The following is a 22,614-nucleotide window of genomic DNA, read 5'->3' as shown; positions in this document are numbered from 1 at the left end:
GGTGTGAGTTGTGCTCGGTGGCGACTGGTGCTGGGCAGGTGTTAGATCCAGTCTCTGTCCCTGCACCTGTGTGTTTATAGCCACGGATCTGAGAAGGCTCGGGCTTGGGAAGGTGGAAGGGCGCTTCCCCCCGGGCTAAAGAAAGACGCCCTGCGCCCATGGTCCTCCCTCCTCCAGCCCAGCTTCCTTGCCTGTGCTGTGACATCGTTCCTGCGGGGAGGCTACGGGCGTAAACTGAGGCACTGCTGGGCCTCTCCTGTCCGCAGCCCCTTCGGAAGCTGTCCTTAAAATCATTTGTATAATTTTCTTTTAGAATTAAAAAAAAAAAAGTTTATTTTGAGAGAGAGACAGAGAGACAGAGTGCGAGTAGGGGAGGGGCAGAGAGAGAGGGAGACCCGGAATCCGGAATCCGAGGTAGGCTCCAGGCTCTAGGCGCTGAGCTGTCAGCACAGATGGGCTCAGACCAACAAACCATGAGATCGTGACCTGAGCCAAAGTCTGACGCTTAACTCTCTGAGCCACCCAGGTGCCCCTGTGTAATTTTCTTAAACAAGTAGCCAGATCGGTTTAGAATTTAGTTACATTGTTTTATAGGACCTTCCTTGCCGAACTCTTTTGAAATAGGAAACAAAAGCAGAGTAGAAGAGCGAAGCAGGAGGCAGGTGGCCGGAGCATTCGTGCTGGTAGAGGGAGACCCTCCGGTGTAGCTGGGAGCTGGTTGACTGTGAAATTCTCTGTATGTTTATTTTTGAGAGAGAGCGAGAGCGAGTGAGTGCGCAGGGGAGGGGCAGAGAAAGAGACACCGAATCTGAAGCAGGCTCCAGGCTGTGAGCTGTCAGCACAGAGCCTGCTGGTCCGACTTGGGGCTTGATCTCCCAGACCACGAGATCGTGACCTGAGCTGTAGTCGGCGCTAAACCGACTGAGCCACCCAGGCGCCCCATTTTTCTGTACGTTGTAAAGCTTCTAACCAGTATGTGTTTCTTTTCTTACTAAAGAATATTATAGATAAATGAAGGAACGAGGTGAGGGTCACCCCCTCCTTGAGGCGGTCTGATTTAACACTGCTGTGGGCTTGCGTTGAATACCCGCGCTTATTGCCCCGAAGTGGGAAACCTTGAAGCTGTGGCAGTTGCGTGTTGTTTAAAATGTAGTTGCAGCGGGCTCTTTATCTCAAGAGGGTTTTCTTAGAATTAAAGTGTGTCTTTGTCTCCTGAGAATTAATTACGGGGTCCAGCACCAGATCCTGAACGTGGAACACATTTCTTGCTGTGATTTTGGAGGCCTGCACTCCGCATCAGGGCTCTTAAGGTGTGATGCACCAAAGGGGGGACAGGTCTCTTGATCACAGGAGGGGGTGAACACAGGTGCCAGATGTGGCAACACCCAGGCCTGTGGGAGCCCAGAGGTAGGGAAACCGAAGGCTTTGTGGCTTGCACGGGAATCCGGAGGAAGGAGGGCCGTGTGCCCGGCTGACGGCAGGCTGGCGCGGCTGAGGGCTGGACTGTGCGGGGCCAGCGTTACAGCTGCCCTTGGCTGAGAACCTTCTAAGGGCAGGCGAGCTGTGGGTCACGTGTGTTGTGTTCCTTGTCTGATTTGTTCCTGACGTCAGACCTGGGAGGTGGGTAACAGTATGTTCATCTCTGTTTAATCCGTGAGGAAACGGGCCTAGAGTCACAGCCAGTGTGGGGCGGAGGCAAGATACAAACCTCTTGTTTTGGAGAGAGGAGCCTGGTGGGGGTGGGGGTGGGGATGAGACTGGAGGGGCCTGTTTGGGGCCAGGCCTGGAAGTTTGGGCTGGTCTCTGCCATGGTGAAAATGCCTGGTGCCATGCCGATAAAAGAGTTAGAGCAGGGGTTCCTGATCGGTTGGGTCCTGGAGGAGGGGGGGCCCGAGGATCAGTCCAGTCTGCGATCAGTCCAGTCCGCGATCAGTCCGTCGGGGAGAGCTGAGCCTGTGTGTGGTCCAGGGAATCTGGGATGGGGTTTGCAAACCCAAGGGCCCAGAAGAGGGGGCTGGGAAGTGCTTTGGGCCCCACAACACACGCCTTGTTTCTTATCTTTAATTTCTGTTGCTTCCTGAATGTGCTGCCTGGGGACGGGGGTCTCTTCTGCTGGTGGCTCACGATGGGGACCAGGAACCTCGTTTTCATCCCTTTGTTCCCTCGTCTTTGGTTTCAGTAGCTTTTGCTCTTGGAGAGGTTTGTCCTGTAGTCTGCAGACGCCCCTCACACCTTCCCTGCAGAAACCTCGACGCGGGGCCTTCCCCTGTGGAAGGACTGGATTGTGGCAACCGCAAGCAGTTCAGGCTCCAGCTTCTCAGACGGCCGCTCCTCAGTGCCAGGGGACCAGCACGCACAGGTCCCGGGAGGAGCCCCTGAGAGCTGGGGGCGGGTGGAAGGTTTGACCCCTGCTTTTGCTGGGAGGAGGGGTGGCAGGAGATCCCCTGTGAAACCTAGCTAGAATTCCCCACCCCCACCCCCTCCCCGGCTCCATCCTGCTGCGGATGTGAAGCTCTTTCGTTGTGGCCGCCAGTTGCGCTGTAAGGCATCAGTTTCCTTTATAGAGTGGGGGGTCTGCAAACCCGGGCCCTAAATCCACCTGCGTCCTGTTCTTGTAAATAAAGTTTTATTGGAACTTGGCTCTTCCTGTTGCATGTGTCGTCTGTGGTTGCTCCTGAGCGGCCGTGGCAGCCCCGGTCAGGGTGGAGTGGCTCTGCTGGGGACTGCGGCCCGCGAGGGCAAGCATAGTGTTTGTGCTTTTACAGAAAACGTGTTCCGGGAACAGGGATGGATGCCGACTCGTCCTAGACTCCCACAGTGGTCAGTAAAAACGTCAGAATTTGAAGTAGGGGGTGCGGTGCCTTTCTCATGTCGAAGTTCTCTTCTGCCAGGTGTCGGCATGTTGCAAGAGGGCGGGATTATTTATGAATTTCAGGCCGGCTTTTGTGGCGATGGTTCTTCATGTCTGGCTGAGACTTAGCAAGTGTACTGACTAACGACCATGTCCTTTCCGGGCCCTCTGGTTGCTTTCTCAAGCGTTTGCCCAGCCTGCTCTCCATCTCTATTCCTGTCGGATCAGGCTTTTTGCTATGTTCTGTGTAGCAGCGGGGTCTTTCCTTCTACGCAGGGACCTCCCGCCGCCTTTCCCCCCACACTGGGCTGGAGGCTTCGGCTTGTGCCGTGCTGTTCTGGCATTTAGGCTGAACCCCTTCTTTCAGCGGGTCCTGGGTCTTCCCTGAACGACTGGCCTTGCTGAGAGAGCAGCCTGGAGCCGGAGCACACACTGGGTCCTTCCCCAGGTGTCCTGAGGGTTAAAGTCCTGTAGTCTTGTGACCCTGGGCAAGTTATTTCTCTATCCCTACTACACCTTCATGTCCTCTGTAAATCAGGTTGGTGGCCACGGTATCTTCCAGAAAGTGCTCTTGGGAGGAGCCCTGCGAGGGCATGCGGGTCGTGGATGGTCAGCAAGGTGCCTGGCCCTCAGGAGTGAGCATGTAGTGGGGGTGGCTCCCTGGTGAGTTAGAGGCCGTCCCAGATCGCCTGGCCAGGTGGGCTTCTGACTCTGGCTGGGACCCAGGCAGCGTGAAATTAATCCTGTTCCCGGAAATGGCTTTTGATAAGATGGGGAGTACAGGGAGGTTTTCCCTTTGGTGGACAGATAACAGACAGGCTCAGCAACCTGCTGGACAAGCGGGGCTTGCGTATTAAGTTGCCTTTGTTGGTGCATCTTTCGGTTGTTTCTATGCCAGCAAGTCCGGGGCCTCTTGGACTCTTTTAGATAACTTGTCAGAATATACAGACTTTTTTTTTTTTTTTTAAATGTTTATTATTGAGACAGTAAGTGCCCGTGTGCGAGCTGGAGACAGAGGATCCAAAGCTGACTAGCCCTCCATGCTGACAGCAGAGAGGCTGACGCAGGGCTCGAACTCATGAGCCTGAAGATCATGACCTGAGCCGAAGTCAGATGCTTAACCGACTGAGCCACCCAGGTGCCTCTCTTCACACGTGGGATTCAGCCCTTTTTTCCTGTGCCTAGTGGCAAAATTTTCATTTAGGCCAGCCATTTCCAGAATGCTCCAGGGCCCCGTGGCGTGCCTCCCTGCTGTCTCAGAGTGGCTGCTGTGGGAAATGGAGGGTTTGGGGTGTAGGCGGCCACCCCTGGCTGTTATATATGTAATACGGAGGGTCCAAGGTAGTTTTATTCGGGGGAGAAAAAATTAATTCTGTTACCTACGCGAGGGAGAGAAAGCGGTGGCTATGAGCCAAGCTCGCTCATGCCCATCTGCAAGGACCTGGTGTGTCTCAGCCAATTCTTGTCCCACAGATCCGGGCGTGAGTCAGGCTTGAGCGAACACACCTCTTACCCCCCGAGAAAAATGTTCTGTCTCCTTGACTGGCTTCACTTTCACAGCCAGATATTTGCCTGAACTTTTCTGCCATCTGATGAGGCCAGTCAGGCATTGTGCGTGCGTTTGTGTGTGTGCGTGTGTGTTGGTGGGTAGCAACTCGGCAGATGCTTGTAAGCTGTTCAAGCTCCCGTTAGCAGTGAATGCTCCCGGCCCGAGGTTTATGAAAACCAAGGGGCACACAGAGTAGCCAGTTGGGTGTGGGGCTGGGCTGGGCCCCAAGTACGGCAGTAATAACCCAAGTGATTATATTTGTGTTTTGGATTTGTGCCCAGTGAAATGTGGCCTAATGAAAGGAGCTTTGGATACTGTCAGGCCAGTGTCTGTGACCTAAAGGCCAGACAGCAAATAGGTGATGCTTTGCGGGCCTCGTAGGCCTCTGCTGCGGATTCTTCAGGCTGAGAGTAATTCGGCCACCCCTGTTCTAAAGGGAAAATGAGGACCAGAAGACCCTCCGTCAGTGCAGTCTTACTGTCCACCATTGAAATGAGAGGTGTCCGGCCCCTCCCCCACAGGTGCTGTCTCCATAGCAACGGAGACTCCGTCTCCCATCAGCATCCCAGCTTTAGGTAGGAAGTTGGAATGCAGTAGCAGGTGCGTGGCAGGAGATGGCCACCTTGACGAGAAGTTGTTCGTAAATGCTGTGGCTGTGGGTTATTCACACTGATGTGTTTGATTTTTTTTTTTTTTAGAACTGGTTGCGACTTGTGAGATCTTGTCTCGGCCTCTCCATTCTGTGGACAGGGAAACTGAGGGCGAGAGAAGCCGCTCACGTGGCCAGGAGGCGCAGAGCTGGGTGAGAAAGCGGGAGGAGGGGGCACCAAAAACCAGATTGAATGCGGGCGTTGGTCCAGCGTGTGCTTGTGCTGGCTTTTTTGGGGTGCCCTTTGCAAGGGGCCCCAGTGTAGTAGGTTTGCTGAATGGTGGGATTTCTTGGGAGGGCCTCAGGCAACAGTCGTGGGTCAGCTAACAGTCATGGACAGAATTCCCCAGGAGAGTGGATCCCCTTTGCCCAGGGTTTTTCTTTAAATTTTTCCAGGGGTGCCAGGAGTCAGGGTGTGGTCAGGCTTCCAGTCTCCCAGTGCTTCCTGGGGGTGGGGGTGCGGACAGGTTAGTTCTCAGAAGTGTGCTGTCCCCAGGAAGGCCCGAGAGAGCCATCTATGTTCACTGTAGCCTCTGCCCACGGACCCAGGCAGTGGGGAGTCAGTCCAAGAAGGACCTGTTTGTATTTGAGAACTGGCAGGAGTTTGTGCCGACGGATTTTAAGAAGACTTTTTGATCACTGTCGGTAGAAACAAGTATTTTCCGCCAGGTCTCAGAATCGAAAGACCTTCGATGTGTAAACATCAAGCACGTTAAGGTTACATGTGGGAATTGGATAGGCGGGTCAGTAGTTTTTTCTTCTCTTTGTCAGTTTGGTTTGTAATTTCCTAAAGGACTCCATAGTTAGGAAGTTTGACAGCGCTAAGTCTGCAGTCCCGCAGCTACGTGGCCGGGAAGGGGCCCCGCCACGCGGCTTTTCGTCAGCAGTGTGTGTAAGGTTCTCCGTCGGCCGGGGGTGGCCGAGAGGAGCCGTTTTCATCATTGTGCTCACGTGAAAAATTCTGGAACCGGTCTCTCATTAATGAGCTCTGTGACTGTGGGTGGTCCCGTGGTCTCTGCGGGCTGGGCAGGGGGAGGGGCGGGCCCAGCCCCCCTCTGCCGCGGCCCCGCCTCAGTGCTGGGCACAAGGCAGCGCCCGCCTAATAAAAGCCTGTTAACGAGTGTACTTTCTATGTGGTGACCAGTTACAGTAAATCCGGTGACGTAGCACAACACAGACGTGCCCTCTTGCAGTTCTGGAGCTCAGAAGTCTCAGTGAGTCTTACTGGGCTCGCTTCCTCTGGAGGCTCCACAGGAGACTCGTTTCCTCCCCGTCTCCGGCGTCCAGGGGCCCCCGCACCTCTGCGGTGGCCCCACCTGTCCTTAAATAGCGCTCCAGCCTTAGCTCTGGAAGCCGCGCCTTTCTGACTCTATAGCCCTCCCGCTCCTGTCCTGCCTACAGAATCCAGGATAATCTCCCCATCTTGAGATCCTTACCTTAATCACGTCTGCAGGATCCCTTTTTCTCCACGTAAGGTAAGGAAGTCACAGGTCCGGGAGTCGGGATGTGAGCTTGGCTATGCAGCACGTGACATGAGTTTGTAAAGAGAGTGCTAAGTAGACAAGTCCCTGAGTGCTGATCACAGTCCAGGGATTAGGGTGCTCTGCCCCGCCCCTCCCCCTTGTTCTGGGCCCCGCCCCCACGGGTCTCCTGGCCCAGCAGTAGGGATGCTCCCCCTCCCCCCCATCTGTTTCCTTGCTGGAGACAGGTTTTTGAAGTTGATTTATCTTGAGAGAGACAAAGGGAGTGGGGGAGGGACAGAGCCAGAAGGAGAGAGAGAATCCCAAGCAGGCTCCGAGCTGTCTGCACAGAGCCTGACACAGGGCTCGAACTCCTGAACTGTGAGATCATGACCTGAGCCAACAGTCAGAAGCTCACCCGAATGAACCACCCAGCGCCCCCTCCCTCCTGGAGACTTGTGAACGTGCTTGCTCAAGGCTTTGCCTTTTAGACCCAGGGTCAGCCAAGTCTGCTTACATGCGGCATGGCGGGCTACATGGCTATCACACATTCTTTGTTTTTTCTTAAACAAATGTGAAAAATGATTTTAAAAATCATTCTTAGGTTGAAGGCTTTATGACAAACAGGCCATTGGCTGGGACGCTGACCGGTGTTTGCCACCCCTTGGGGACTGTAAGCTCCGTGAGGCAGGCGCCACATGGAAGTCTCCAGGGCTTCTGTTAATAGTGTGGGGGTGTGGGTGTGGGGTTTTGTTATTTTTATCCGCATGATCTTTTGATTTGATAGAAGTGTCTAGAAGTTAGATCTCTTCTGATCTTAATGGAGACTTTCAAATTGACTTACATTTGATAGCCTGTTAAATACAACTTATTCTGATGAAATGAAATCTAGTCCCTGCCCTGAGCGTGGGGGAGGGACGGTGTTCCTAGTGGGGCGGGGGCGAAACTCCCGGGAGCCAGCTCCGGGGAGGGGGGCGGAGGGAGCGGGTGGGAGATCTACAGATAAAGTGGTGTGTTGTGGGACCCCCGGGCACCAGAATCCGAAATTGGACACATTTGGCCAGTTCCCATCTCTGGTCCCTCTTTGCTCCTGGCACACGAGGCAGACGCACTGGGGGAAGGTCGCTGACGCGTAACCTGGGCACTTGGGGCCTGTGAGCGCTCTGGGGCGTCTCTGGTTTGTTTCTTCGTGGAGGCCGCCCTCCTACAGATTTCTTTCATTGTCAAGATTTCTTGAATGAGAGGACGGATGTTCCCAGCTCTGTGTCAGAACCAGTGGCATGGTTCACACTTGGCGTGGTGCCAGGTGTGGTGTGCCCGGAGGCGTGTGATGTCACTGTCCCCTGGTGCGCCTTTCTTGGCCTCAGTTTATAATTGAATTTTGCCCTCGTGCTTTATACAGTCTTGGATCGTAATATATAGGGTTTTATTTCAGAGTGATCTCGGGTGCAGAACGCTGTGCCAGCACACTGAGCATGCTCCTTCTGGCCTGTGTGGCCTCAGAGTAGGGTAAGACAGCAAAGCGAGCTGGTGCGGCCACCAAGGTCCTTTGGTTATCAGTGGATGTTTTTTACAGTTTCCTCCATTTTGTCACTAAATACGTTAGCACTCTGGTTTATTTAGCTTTCTTCCCCATGCGTTAATTCCAACGGGAAGTGATGGTCACTTCTCCGAGTTTATTTTTCACGGTCGAGTTCTTAGAACCCGTGGCCCTGAGTCCCCAGTGCCTGCCACGTGGCACTCACTCACCCCCGGCAGGCACGCGCTCGGTGTTGGAGTGAATGAATGCGTGAAGAGCCGATGGACTTGGTGAAGCCCCTAGGAAATCAGAAAGTGGCAGAGGGCAGGGTGTTCTTTCTTGTCATCCTCAAGATTTTCCGAGTGGAGGGGGCAGTGTCGCCGCTACAGCCCCCCCTCCCCGCAGTGGTCTTTCCCCGGGGAATCCTTGCTTCCTCTTCTGTACCTGCACCCCAGAGAGCCCTGCTTATGTTCCCCTAGCAGATGCTTTTTCTCTGGACGCTGGTTCCTTAGTTGGAAAAGTGCACACACCCAGGCTGTTCCTGAAGAATGATTTTTGATGGCTTCCCTTTGTTTTGTTCATCCTTGAACTGAACAGCCTTCCATAGGCGGGTTGCAGACCTCCCTTGCTCTGCCTTAGTTTTGATGTTATGTCGATCTGCTACAGTGGTGAGGTTTTGTTTTTCCATCTTGAAGAGCGGTTCTTGACTTGGCTGGAGGGCCATGTGGGAAAGTTCACATTTCTGTGTTGCTGGTGAGCGGTAGACTCTGGTCAGTTCAGACAGAGTAAGACTTCTGAACTTTGGGGTTGGGGAAGGTACCTACACGGAGATGCTCTTTAAATGTGAGCAAAACAGCTTATGCAATGGTAAGGATGTTTTTCTGGGGAAAGAATCCAGGGCTTTCTTCAGGTCTTCAAGGAGATCCATGATCCCTGAAGGGTTCAGCCCGCTGGCTTAGGGACTTTGGTGGATTAACACTCTATTTTCTTTCTCTCTCTCTCTCTCTTTCTTACATTTCAAAGGCAGATCGGGAGCGGTGCCGAGAAAAATTTCCTTACTAGATGACATTTCATCGCAATGTCCGATCGTTTGGGGCAAATAACCAAGGGCAAGGATGGGAAAAGCAAGTATTCGACTCTCAGCCTGTTTGATAAGTATAAAGGAAAATCAGTAGACGCCGTCAGATCCTCAGGTAAGAACCGGGCTGGAGACCAGTTCTTTTTTTTTTTTTTTTTAAATGTTTTATTTATTTCTGAGAGAGAGCGTGCCAGCATGAACAGGGGAGGGTCAGAGAGAGAGGGAGACACAGAATCTGAAGCAGGCTCCAGGCTCTTAGCTGTCAGCACAGAGCCCGATGCGGGGCTCGAACCCACGAACCGTGAGATCATGACCTGAGCCGAAGTCGGCTGCTAAACCGACTGAGCCCCAAGGCGCCCCTGGAGGCCAGTTCTTTACGCTTTCCCTTCCGTGAGGAACTCCACGTCCTGAGCCCAGGGTCCCTGCCTGCTCAGACAGTATTCTGGGCGTGGAGGGGTCACCAGGCAGTTTTGGGGACATAGAGTCACTTCCTCTGCTCCGGTTTGATGTCACATTTTGAGCCTGGATACCCTTTCTTTCACTGTAATTATTTCCTCAACTGTCTTACCTCGTTAGAGCCACAGAGAGTGTGTCATGTCCCCCCGCCCCGCCCCGGGTAGAGTGGAACTGAATTTGTGTTAGAGTAACCGGTTTTAGGCTTCATGGTTCTGATGTTTGGGAACTTGGTGGGAAAATCCTGTTGTGTCCACACCCCGGGAGGATTTTGTGCATGTCGATGGCCCTGCTGAGCTTCGGCCCCGGGGCTAGGTGGAGGCTGGCCCTTGGGTCTTGCCAGCGAGGCCGGAGCAGTCTCAACCTGCAGAGAGGTGGTTACCGTGTGGGCCGGAGGCTTCTGGGCCCGGCTCCCCGCCCCCGTCATCCGCTCCGTGCCCCTGCCCGCTAGTGAAGTGCACGTCTCTGCAGCCTCGGCAGCTCCCCAGTGTCTGCGGCCTCGGTGAAGGCCTTGTAAAGTGGCGAAAGCAGCTGCCGGGCCCTTTGGTCTGCTGGCACGCGGGCCGCCGTTTAAGGGGGTGGTTTGGCGTCTCTGTCGTCGTCGCTTAGGGCTTGAGAGAGCTTCTGAACCCACCCCGCCCCCCTCTCCCTGCAGTTACTCCTCGCCATGGCTTGCAGAGTCTCGGGAAAGTTGCCACAGCCCGGCGTATGCCGCCACCTGCAAACCTGCCGAGCTTGAAGTCTGAAAACAGAGGAAACGACCCCAACATCGTTATAGTTCCCAAGGACGGGACGGGATGGGCAAACAAGCAGGATCAGCAAGACCCAAAGAGGTGGGCGCCGCGGGGCACGCGTGGGTGGCCAGCCGGGGCCTTCCCTTCTGCAGGCGGCGGAGCTGGAGAGCGGGGGAGACCCCGAAGGAGGCTGCCTCTGCCCTGACTCCCCCTGCTTGGTTGTTTCTTGCCCCCCGCCTTCTGGAGCTGACGCAGCCGTGCCTCTGTGGGCCGCCTTGTCCCCGGCTGCCAGTGTCCCCTGCGCCTTATTAGGAAGGGCCGCCTCCCCCCAGAGGAGCTTACGCAATGCCTCAGAGCCAGTTCCTGAGCCAGCAAGGGGCTCTGTGGACAGAGCGGGTGCTCGAACGCTCCGTTCCGGGGCGTCCCTGTGTGCCGGGCTCCGGGCAGCTGACTTCGGGCTGCGGGGCCAGCAGCGTCCCACGCGGCTGCTGCGGTTAGCTGTTCCCAGCAGACCCAGTTACGAAGGATGAATCCTCAGTATGGAGGGTCGGTGTGCCGCCTCTGTGCAGGCTCACCCCTCTGCCAGCCTGGCACCTCCGGGAGCCTTCGGAGGCCCGGGGTCTGGCACGAGAATCCCCATTAGAGCAGCAGAGTAAGTGTCGTGGCTGCCACTGCGTCGTGGGGCTGGCGCCAGCTCTGCCCCGCGCACGAAACCTGGGCCGCCCCTGCCCGCCCCCGCCCGGGTTCCTCTCCTTCCACCGCGAGGCTTCTCCGCTGCGCGCCAGCCAGGGGGAGGGTGTGGGGTTTGTACTGTGACGACTAGGACCCTGCCTCTGGGGTTTGCCCGTTGCGGAGCGAGAACAAAACCGTCTGGTCCCGTGCATCTTCCTGCCCTCGATCTCTTGTGCTCTGGCTGCCGAGGCTCGGGATCCAGAGAGTAAGCGACCCAGAGCACAGCCCGCTGGCCTGCGTCCTTTTCTCTCACTGGCCACGGCCATGGCGGTTTCTGTAAAACTGCCCGCGCTTCCTTTGCACCAGATGGAGAGAGTGAGTGTGTAACTCGTGCGGATGAGCGTAGAGTAGCAGTCACCAAAGCCGAGTCTGAAAAGCTGTTTTTAAAAATTTTCTCACGGTTTGCTTAGGGGTCCTACTGGGTGGGGGTGTGGCCTGGCTTTTAGAATCGGCCAGGCTACCTACCAGTAGCTTTGTGGCACCTGGAGAATTCCTTGATCGGTGCTCCAGGGTCCTGCGAAGCAGGAATACTGCCTGGGTGGTTGTAGGAAACGGACCGGGTCACACAGGGCATGTCCCCGGCACGGAACCTGACGGAGGGCGTGTGTGGCAGGTGTCCACTGCCGCTGCTGTCATTCCATCCACACGGTAGATGCTACAGACCCTCTAATGAAATGGATATTGTACGTTTCAACGTGAGTGTTGAAATGCCTCTGCTACAGGGAAGTTCCCGAGAGAGAGGACAAGGCGTCGCTCCCTCCTCAAATTGGGTTCTGCCAACGTGGCCATGGGAGGGATCAGGCGGCCTTAATGGGGCCGGTCGTGCTGCGTCACATCAGCCAGGGACGAGGTAGGGACGGGACGCTGGACAAGGCCATGGACCCCGGGTGCTGGTTCCCTCTTGCCCCGGGGCCACATCCGTCCTCCCGTGGAGTATCAGGGAGGTGGCAGTGAGGGCCGCAGCTGCTGGGACTCCATGCTGAGCTTGCAGAACACAAAAGAACACTAGCTGGAAGCTTCTGTTGTAGATAGAAGATGAAGTAAGCGTGAGTGGCCTTCATTATGTAGGAATCCTGCCCGGTGAGTTCTCGGCTCACGTAAACCCTGGAAGCCTGTGTGTGGAACTTTCGGCTTAGCTTCCTGGGGAGCCCCCGGCATTGGGGGCACTGGCTGAGCGGATTGCTGGCCTCCTTGGGTCTCGGCGGGATGAGGGCGTGACTGTGAGCAGACAGATGTCTTCCTCAGAGCCCCTCCTTGGTTGGGGGAGTGGGTGTCAGCTGACCCCGCCTTCTTGGGCGCTCACTTGGGCAATATCTCTTAAACTTCAAAACGTCTTTTGATCCAGCAGTCCCGTTGTTAAGAACTTAGACTCCTGGATTACTTAGACGAAAAGGTGCCAGGTCACGTATAAAAAGTGCTCGTTGCAGTTTGGCCAGTAATGGGAAACAAAGTTGGGGATTGGTCCGTTAGGGCCTCTCCAGCCGACTGCACCATGTCACTGGAACAGAGAAGTGGGTCCAGGCGTCGTCCTGAAAACGCGTTTGATACAGTAAGCGACAAAAGGAGTTACGAGTTGTACGTGTGGTGTTAAAAAAAAATACTATGTTCATACATATATATATATATATATACACACACACACACGTATATAGAAAAATCCGCTCAGCATTTCTCTCTGGAGGAGGAGATCGTGACAAATTCTGTGTTCTATTTATTTATAAATTTATTTCCACTATGGGCATATATTTCTTCTCTAAGCCAAGAGAAGAAAAAAATGATGTTGCGAAGCCATCAGCCCCCTGCACAGACGGGAGCTCTTGGTCAGGCGTGAGAGGCTCCGAGCCCTTCCCCTGTGCTGACTCCGCTGCCCTGCTGGCAGCCCCTGCGGCCCTTGTTTGGGGTGAGCTTCCAGCCTTTGCAAGAGAAGCGCTGCCGAGGGGACTGAGGACCCGAGGAGGCTCTGGCCGGCAGGCTTTGGATGGGGCCCAGCTTCTCTTGGGTGCTGTGGCGTCAGAGCCTGCCGGACAGGCTCCGTGCTGCCCCTGGGCCGCCGAGCAGCCACCGCTCCGGGAAGCACGGGGTGGCCCGCACGTGTCCATCTGACCCCTGTGCCCCCCGCCCTGTCCAGTTCCAGTGCGACGGGCTCTCAGCCGCCGGAGTCGCTGCCGCAGCCGGGTTTGCAGAGGCCTGTCTCCAGCTTACAGAAGCCGACACAGTCGAGCAGCCAGGAGGTAGGTGCCGCTTCCAGGGGCTGAGCCTGGCGGGCGGCTGCGGGAAATGGGCACGGGAGGCTGTCCTGGTTCCCTGGAGGTGCCTGCATGTGCAGCTCTTGGAGAAAGACCGCAGATGCAGAACGGAGTACGGGCAACCAGTCAGCTCCCTGTTGACTTACCCGGCGGTGAGGTTGCTGGGGCTGGCTCTACGCTGGACCAGGGTTCCCTGAATGTGCTCCGTGGGGGACTAGTTAGGCCACAGGAACGTTCGGGGGGTCCGGTGAGTTGAAAACCAAAATTAAGCACGCTCCTTTACCGTCAGACTTCTCGTCAGGGTCTCTGACGTGCTCATGTGTGTTGTGAGCCTGTAATGACACGGGGGGCAGCATCCCCCGAACTCACTTGTCCTGGGAAGCCTTCCTAACTGAACGTCTTCAGACACTGCTGTTCCTCAGAACACACTTGGGAAATACCAATCTTTGACCCTTTATTTGTTGATGCATTTAAAGTGTTTTCTGAGGGGTGCTCTGGCTGGCTCAGTCAGCAGTGCACGCAACTCTTGATCTCAGGGTTGTGAGTTTGAGCCCCATGTTGGGTATAGAGATGCCTCAAAAAATCAAATCTTTAGGGATGCCAGGGTGGCTCAGTCGGTTAAGTGTCCGACTTTGGCTCAGGTCATGATCTCATGGTTCATGGGTTCAAGCCCGGCGTCGGGCTCTGTGCTGACAGCTCAGAGCCTGGAGCCTGTTTCGGATTCTGTGTCTTCCTCCCTCTCTGACCCTTCCCTGCTCACGCTGTCTCTCTTTCTCTCAGAAATAAATAAAACATTAAAAAAATATTTAAAAAAATCAAATCTTTAAATAAATAAAATGTTTTCCTAAGCGGAAAGTTAGGATTTAACGAGCCAAGGCTCGTAATACACTCAGTCCATCTGAGTCTGTGTGGGTTCCAGAGGCCAGCAGGAGAGTATACTTAGCTGGTAGCTGGAGATCTGGATGAGATGTCTGCTAATCCTGTAGAAAACCACAGGACATGTGGGCAGATGTCTAGCATTCTGCAGCTGTTTTGGAGACAACCTGCACTGGTGTGTTTGAGCCGTACTGCTCCCGGGGCAGCAGCAGGTCTGAGGTCCCATCCCCACCAACCCCGAACTGTGCTTTTGGAATTAAAGGAAAAGGGAGAAGAGATCCACATTCGTGCGGAACTCAGTTTTCATTGGCCCGAATCCACTGGCGCCCATCACCCAGTCAGGGCACAGAGTTGAGTTGGGTTTGCATCGGTCGCCTGCCCTGGCTGGACGTCCGACTCGCTTTCGGAGCTGCCTCAAGTGTGTCTCTGCCTCTGCCCCAGCGCGGCAGGGTCTGGCCTGGGGCCTGCTGTGGTCTTGGCATCTGTCGAGGAAAATCGCTGAGGGTCGGAGCCCCGTCCTGGGGCTGGCACGCCGCGCGCTCTGCCCTGGGCTCAGCCCTTCCTACCGTGGTGGGAATGGGGCTCCCAGTGTTTCCCAGTCCCTAAAGCCCCGGCTCAGGCATGGCAGCCCTCTAACGGCAGCATTCGGAGCCCCCTCTCGGCCCTGGAGCCTGTCTCTTTCCGGTCGGTGCCTTCGGTGGGCAAGGGCAGGGCCGCCCTCGCGCAGCCTGCAGACACCCAGTGGGCGTGCCCCAGTGTGTCCTGTGCGTCCTGGGGGACCCTGGGGCTCTGCCCTGTGACATTGCCGGCACGTCCCTTCTGTGGTCTGGGGGGGGCTGTGGACCGCCCCCCCAGGGCGCTAAGTGCGACTCCTGGTAAATGAGTGGAGTGTCAGTCAAATCTGGTCCGCTCCATGTGCAAAGTGACAGACTCTGCCGTCCGCCCTGAGTTTGGTGACGCTGGAGTCAGGGGTGCTGGGAAGGGGGGATTATTTCATGTGAGGTCCCGCCCAGGGTGTGCCACACCAGCTGTGTTCTGCGCATTTGCACCTTCGGGTGGACGGGGAGGCCGTGAGGCTGAGTGTTGTCAGGAGAGGCAGGCGGGCTAAGTGGCTGGGGACTCCCGGGGCTCGGGATGTGGACAGCCTGGTCCTTGCCCTCCTGGCTGGGCCCAGTCACTCCTTTCCAGGCCTCTGAGAGGACAGGACCTCCCCAGGCTGTGGGGGGGTCTGCTCGGGCAAGGTGAGCCCGGCACAGAGCCGCGCCTGCAGTGAGCGAGCTCCCTGGCTTGCGTGCAAGACGGCCAAGTGTGGCTTCGTGCAGGAGGGAGGCCTCTCACTTGAGTGGTTGGTTGTGCCTTGGAAAATGACAGACAGTGATCACGGGGGCAGTGCGGTGGCCCCTCCAGTGGGGATCGGGCACGCCGGCCTTCCCGTGCCGGTGCTCCTCTGTCCGCAGTGGCTTGTGGCTTTTGAGACACGTGTTAGGATGGGGGCTGGCCATCTCTGGAGCAAGGCCTCGTAGCTGACGGAGTGTTCCAGAGTGCAGAGCGGGGGGGACGTGGGTTGGCCGAGCCGTGGAACCAGCTGCGGGAGCTGCCCCCCCCCCCCCCAATCCTGCTGCTCCTCTGGGTCTTGTGCCTGTAGCTCCTCACCCCCGGGCTGCCACGTGGGGTGTGGGGGGGGTGCTGGATGGGAAGCAGGCCGATGCGGCTGGCTTTATTTTCATTTGCTTCCTTCTTTCAGAACACAAATTCAGTGCCAGGTGGACCAAAGTCATGGGCACAGCTGAATGGAAAGCCAGCAGGACACGAAGGTGGTGAGTGTGGGCGGGTGGCGTTGGGCTGGGTGGGAGGGAGCGTCCAGTGCCTTTTCTGGACGGTTCTGCCCGGGTCTAGGCAGCCCTTGGCCAAAGCTTTGTGGAACCTCTCACCGGAGTGAGCTGCTGCCCGGAGGAGCCTTTACCTCTGCCCCTGGCGGTCGAGGCGCTGCGTCCGCCAGGCCTGTCCGCTCTCTGCTTTCACTGAACGTTACCACCCCTGCCATCCCTCCTGGGGGCTGTGGGGCGGCTAGAGGCTGGCCCTGCCGCTCTTGGACTAGGCTGTGGGGTTGTGCCCTTGATACCTGCTCAGTGGCGTGGCTGACACGCATCCACTTCCTCTCCTGGGGCCTTCCAGGAGGAGGCGTGTTGTGGTGAGAGCCTCTGGGCCTGGGACTTGGGCCGCTTGCTTTTTGGACGGTGATATCAGAGCTTTCGCGGCTTACACGGTCCTTGGTGCCGTTTGTGTCGCGCCTGACACAGGAAGTGTCAGAGGTGTTGCTCGCAGAGGGGCGATGGGGGAGAGGAGCAGGAAGAGCAGGTGGTGAGAGGGCTTCCGGGGCAGGCCCAGGGCAGAGGTGAGGGCCCACCTGGACAGAGGGCAGCCAGAGCGCCCAACCCCCACCTCCCCAGCCCCCGGAGCCCTTCGAGCACAGGGGCCCAGGCTCAGTGGGTGCTTCTCAGAGAGGCCGAAAGTCCAGATTTTTCTACACAAGCCCTCCTACAAGTTTGCCACTGATAGCTCGAATATTTCTAGCACGTCGTACAGACCAAACTGGGCGATGCCCCCGCACCGGAAAGAGAGGCTGCAGGTGGGAGTGGCGGTCCATGCTTGCTCTTCCTGCGTGTAGAGCACTGGCTCACCGCACCCCCCCCGCCCTCCTCCCACAGCCCTCCCCCCACCAAGGCCATGGGCTTTCTGCGTGCCCCTGGCAGCCGAGCCTTCACCAGCTGCCTTCTGTAGCTCGTGTAGAGCAACCGCGAACATCCTGCCCCAAGCCCTCCCTCTGACCTGGCGCACGCGCCCCTTCTGGGTGGGGGCCCCCGTGTGCTTGGACAAGGCTGTGTCCCCGACCATCAGTCAGCGTGCCAAGTGTGTCAGACTCCGGCTCCTGTGCAGGAGCTGAGGGCGGGAGGGAGCTTTAGCGACTGGTCTGTGGGGTGAGATAGGCGGGGCAGGTGGGGCGGCGGCCAGCCTTTCATTTCAGTCCCCCAAAACTAGGTCTTTAAAGAGGCTTTACAAAGAGTACCCACTAGACCGTTTTAACAGCAGTCTTTGCTTTCTACAGCTTTTACTCTGCAGGTGAGGATTTTTTAAAGTAAATCACGTGCATTAATTTTTATTTAAAAAGAACTGCAGAGTTTTAAAAAGTACTACGTTGGCACAGCCCCTTGGTGGGCAGCTTGGTGCTGCCGATTGAAATACTAATGCGTACACCCTCGACCTAGCATTTCCACTTGGAGGAAAATCACCCCAGAAACGCTGCTTGCCGATGTGAGAAATGGCATAGAGTCCAAAGATACTCGTTGGAGGCTTATGGTAGGGGAGGATCGGAAACAGTCGCTTGAAATGGCCATTAAATCTTGGTGCCCTGAAGAAATACTACTTGTCTCTAAAAAAAGGTAGTTTTCCATGGATCTGGCAAGATCTCTAGGATATATTCTTAAACGGAAAAAAGTTCAGAATAATATGTAGAGTGTGTTACTATTCATGAAAAAAATTGGGACGAGGGAAAGTGTACTTACAGAAAATGAACGTGCATCAAAAAAAATCTCCGGAAGGAAGCCTGAGTGGGGGGGGGACGCTGCCCGTTTCCTCAGTGCGTCAGAAGTAGGCAGGTGGGCATGCGGGTGGGCGCAAGTCTGTCTCTACTTTTCTGCGGCTTCTTACTTTTGAAGCACGTGATTGTATTTCCTATGAAAAATAAGACGAGATTTAGAAAATCACTCCAGAACACAGCAGAACCTTCTGTAAATGTGTGATTGTGCATCTGAGAGGCGGCAGAGCCCAGAAGCTGGGAGGAGGGACCGACAACCCTGGGTCCCCCTCCTGTGCTGCTGTCACGAGTCCATGGTGCCAGCAGGGCTGTGGGCACTTGGTGGTGTCCGCCCCCCCCCCCCCACAGGTTCACGACTGCAGCTCAGAAGGGCTCTCCTGTGTCGATAGACCGTGGCGCGGAGCGAGTGATCTTTAGGCCTGTTGCACCCAGGTCGGACCTGGGGGGTGGGGTCCCTGACTGGTGCGGGTGAAGGCCAGGGGTTCGTGGGGTGGGACCTCAGAAGCAGCCCCAGATGTTCCTGCTTCAGGTTCTCACGGCAGAGATCACTTGGCGCATGGCACTGGTAGGGAACATTCTAGAGCGCCGAAACCTTAGGAGAGCCACCACTTTGGCTTGAGATTTTGAGTTAATCCTTCTGATCTGTGGAGGGGAAGTTTAATTCATGCATCTAGTAAGACCTTTGTAACTGCTGAGATAGAAAAATGTACTGAGTATTTGTTTTCAGCCTCCAGATCTGCCGTGTGTTCAAGGCATGAGTTTCACATTTCATCCTTGCCAGTGAGTTTTTAACCTGCCGCAGGGACCCCGAGTCCCCTTCACAGAGCAGTGGTGCCGCTCAGGCCTCCGGGAGACTGTCACCCTGGCGGGTGTATCTGACCCTGGAACTTCCTGCTGAGTAGGGCCGTGCTGCCTTGTGCTCTGCACCCGTGCCAGCCGCCGCTTCTGCAGAGTCTGCTGTAGCTCCCGGGCCCGTGAGGCAGCGGTGGGAAGGTGGGGGGGACGTGGGGCTTTATCGCCTAGGGGACGAGGCGCTCCTCAGTTACACCCGGGGCCGCGTGCTGTTACTGTTATATTAAGTTTAGATGGTGCTGGGCATTTGGTCCAGATAAAAGCACCAAATCCCACTGAGGACCACAGAGTGCACCTTTTTTTATGATCTGTTCGTCCAGAATAGATCAGAGGTTCCCAGCGCTAAGCGCTGGGAGGGGCTCCCGCAGAGTTAAAGAAGGGCCGCGTCTCTCGGGCCTGTGGCGTTGGGGACCGGATGAGCGAGCAGAGGAAGGGATCGGTCCCAAGGTGGCAGGAGTAAAACGCCTGGTGCCCGTGAGGGGTGAACGAGGGGGCAGGCCTTTCTGTGGGCGGAACCTCCACACGAACGCAGTTCACCTCCCCGGGCTGAGTTCCCTGAAGAGTGCTCGTCTGTCCCCCGGGGCCATGTGAGGGCCGTGCTGCCTTTTCCCGGCGGCGGGAAGGATCTGGGCTGGAGCCCTTTGTAACCAGCTCGTGCAGGGTAGCCGCAGGGGCGTGGTGTGGCCTGCGTCCAGCCTCCCCCTGTCGCCGAGGGGCCTCCAGTGCCCCCCTGCCAGCACATGATGCCAGCGTAGACGACGCACTTGACAGGAGCCCACGTCAGGGCAGAGTGGCTTCTGGCCCGTGGAGCGGGCAAATCAGAGAACCATCGATGCCCGTCTCCCTTGCCCTCTAACTGGTCTTTCTGGTTTTCTTGGCAGGTTTAAGGGGCTCAAGCCGACTGTTATCCTTCTCTCCCGAGGAATTTCCGACGCTGAGAGCAGCTGGAGGGCAGGACAAGGCTGGCAAAGAAAGGGGCGTCTTCGATCTGTCGTATGGGCCAGGACCAAGCCTCCGCCCTCAGAGTGAGCGAGCTGCAGTCCCTGTCCGGGCACCCGTGGGCCCCGCGGGGCTCCCCCGTCTTCCTGGCTCTCTGCCTCTTAGAAGCACGCGTGTCCTCACCGAGCCGAAGCTCCCGGGGTGCAGGCTCCCCGCCTGGAAAGCGCGGCTGCTAACCGGTTACTTTGTCTGCTCCCCCCTCTGTGGGACTTGCTCCCCAGGCTGGTCCCGAGGTCTTTCCTTTCTCGTCCTCTGGGCCGGGCCGGGCCGGTCTGTTCCCCGGCTGTCCTCACACAGGAGTTCTGCTCTGCTCGGGTGCGCCTGGCGAAGACAGACCAGGGGCCCGTTAACTCCGGCCCTGATTCAGGAGCTGGTTTTCTAAGCCAGTGGTTCCTGAGCCTTAGCCGCTTCCTGTCAGGATCCTTCGGGGAGTTTGCGACAAGGGCTGGTTTCCAGCCCTCCTCCATCCTCAGCCAAATTAGAATCTCTGTATTTTTTTTAAGTTTGTTTATTTTGAGAGGGATCACGTGATTGTGTGAGGGGCAGAGAGAGAGGGCTCCACGCTGTCAGCACAGAGACCCAGGGGCCTGAACCCACGAACCATGAGCTCATGACCTGAGCCAAAATCAAGAGGCGGACACTCAACCGACTGAGCCACCTAGGCGCTCCAAGAATCTCTATTTTTGAACATGGTCCCCTGGGGATTGTTTTGTAACCTGTCGAGGATTTGTCTCCACAGTCCCCTCATCTGGGGTCTAGCCAAGGGGTTGGCAGGGTTACATAGCAGTATTTACAGGTAGTATTTTTTTTTTTTTTTTTTAGTGGCCTTGAGCAGTTAGAGGTTAAGGTCATTTTTTTAGGAATGAGATTTTCTATCTGTTCTAACCAAGGATTGTGAAATGGCTCTTACGTGTTTTGTTTGTTTAGGATGGGGGGTGGGGGGAGGGCTTGGTCAGGTCTTGAAATCGGAGGGACTTTTGTCTGCCTGTCTGGATTAATCCCCAAGGTATCCCAGTGTTAGAACTGACACCCTATAAAGGAGATGGTCACTAAGTGGCTCTTTAACAGAGCGTGCTACCTTTTCAGGGGCCTGTGGCGCATTATTTGGTCTGCTCCAAATACGTAACCAAATTCTCAGGCCAAGAACTATAGCTTTCTGGGATGAAGGTGAACTGCTTTGTAGGACTACAAAAATTTAGACCTAGAAGAAGCTTCTGGGATCAGTTCCCTCTCTTCATTTGAGAAGATGAAGAAGCAGGTGTGGCCAGAGCAGTGACCACAAGAGCTTGCCTAAGATCGCAGTCAAGGCAGCCAAATTGATGGGAGCTGACCCTGATTTTGTGGCTCCTGTGCTGTTTCTTTCTCTTGAGTCAAGTATTCAAGAGACTTAAATGCTTCAGCATAGACTGAGAAGGGGCGGGCTTATCTGATTTCTCGTTGGCCTGTAATTCCCCCAGATCTCGCTGTGCTTGGCAACGTAAACATCATCTTAAAAAGATCAGTAGGTTGGAAGGTTTCAATCTGTGACCTGCAGGAGAGCCCTGTGGGCCGGAGCAGGAGCCAGTGGGGTGAAGGCCTGGTGCGTAGGGTCCCAGACCCTTCTGTGCCTCCACTTGGAGGGAGAGGGGCTCTGCTTTATCTTATGACCTTGGGGAGTCTTTCTGACTACAGAGGTCACCGTGAATGAGTGTTGAAACATGTTGGGGCTTATTCCGGTTTTAAAGATTTTATTTATTTATTTATTTAATATTTTATTTATTTCTAGGAGAGAGAGAGAGAGAGACAGCATGAGCAGGGGAGGGTCAGAGGGAGAGGGAGTGACAGACTCTGAAACAGGCTCCAGGCTCTGAGCTGGCAGTCAGCACAGAGCCCGACGCGGGGCCCGAACCCACGAACCGCGAGGTCATGACCTAAGCAAAAGTTGGATGCTTAACCGACTAAGCCACCCAGGCGACCCAAAGATTTTATTTTTAAGTCATCACTACCCCCCAGACCCCCCAGTGTGGGGCTCAGACCCAGAGCCCTGAGATCTCGAGTTGCGCGCTCCTCCAGCCAGGCACCCCAGGACCTACTCCAGCTTGAATGTAAAGGCCACTGCTGGTCCTGACGGGTCAGTGATTGTGGGAGAAAACACCCAGCGCTGTTTTCACCCGGGCTGTCCTGATTTCTCTGGGGCGTTAGATCTGTGGGCGTACGTGGTTTGTATTAGTCCACGAAGACCACGTCTTGCTGGCACCTGCCTTCTGTGTTTCCCCTTGACAATTGCCCCCCCTCAGCAAGTTCACACCCCTCGGCCAGGTGTCTGTCCTCCACCTCCTGCGACCGATTCAACCACTTTGCCCCACGCTGCACTTCTGGGGTTTTTGTTTTTGGTGACGGAGGGGGTCCCTTGACCTTCAGAACCTCATACAATCCCTCCTCCCCTCCCCCCCTTTCCCCTTCCCCTTTTGCCCCCTTCGATTTCCAGATGTGACAAGCTGGAGGGAGGGCGGTGGGCGAAACATAATTGCTGCCGCGTCTCTGAGCGCCTCCCCGACGGAGCTGGGCAGCAGGAACCCGAGCGCGGGAGACGGATCCCCGTCCTCGGCGTGTCCCGGCGATTCCAAGGACCCCGCTCTGCGCCCCGCTCAGCCTCTCCGAAAAGGGGCTTCACAGTTCATGGGAAACGTGTACCACCCACCCACGTACCATGACATGCTTCCTGCTTTTGTAAGTTTTTCACAGCGTGTGTATTCCCCCCTGCCCCCCCCCCCCAAAGCCGGAATGCTCGAGAAGGCGGAACCTACTCTCGCGCGGTCGACTGTCCACCTCGGTTCTCCCTCCCAGTGTCCTTGCCCTCAGAGTCCCTGCCTTGGAAGTGTCCGTCCCTTCCGTGGTTTCTCTGCCCCCTCTTCAAATCTCAAGGGTCTTCGGCTTCTTTCCCTGGGGATGTGGCTATTATTTCAGCCTTGGTTCTTTAGAGAAAGCAGAGGCAGGCCTTGCCCTCCACGCCCCAGGGCCCCAGGTTTACTTGCTGACGGC

General features: G+C 56.1%; 1 protein-coding gene across 4 annotated transcripts in view; it reads left to right on the top strand.

The window, feature by feature from the left end:
* The window catches only part of PRRC2B (proline rich coiled-coil 2B), an 86,694-nt gene that overhangs the window by 18,022 nt on the left and 46,058 nt on the right, over nt 1-22,614 (top strand). For 3 of the 4 annotated variants that reach the window (XM_039229558.1, XM_039229557.1, XM_039229556.1), the window contains exons 2-7: nt 9,052-9,221; nt 10,215-10,392; nt 13,154-13,256; nt 15,892-15,964; nt 19,476-19,619; nt 22,061-22,302. In XM_039229558.1, coding sequence (XP_039085489.1) covers nt 9,107-9,221; nt 10,215-10,392; nt 13,154-13,256; nt 15,892-15,964; nt 19,476-19,619; nt 22,061-22,302 — 855 coding nt within the window. In that variant the 5' untranslated portion in view covers nt 9,052-9,106. Of the gene's footprint in view, nt 1-5,098; nt 5,203-9,051; nt 9,222-10,214; nt 10,393-13,153; nt 13,257-15,891; nt 15,965-19,475; nt 19,620-22,060; nt 22,303-22,614 lie in introns of all 4 variants that reach the window. The other variant, XM_039229555.1, reaches the window with a different exon arrangement.

Source organism: Hyaena hyaena, unplaced genomic scaffold, assembly GCF_003009895.1.
Source record: "Hyaena hyaena isolate Hyena2069 unplaced genomic scaffold, ASM300989v1 scaffold_38, whole genome shotgun sequence".
NCBI classification, from domain to species: Eukaryota; Metazoa; Chordata; class Mammalia; order Carnivora; family Hyaenidae; genus Hyaena; species Hyaena hyaena.
This window is presented reverse-complemented; position numbering and strand designations above follow the sequence as displayed.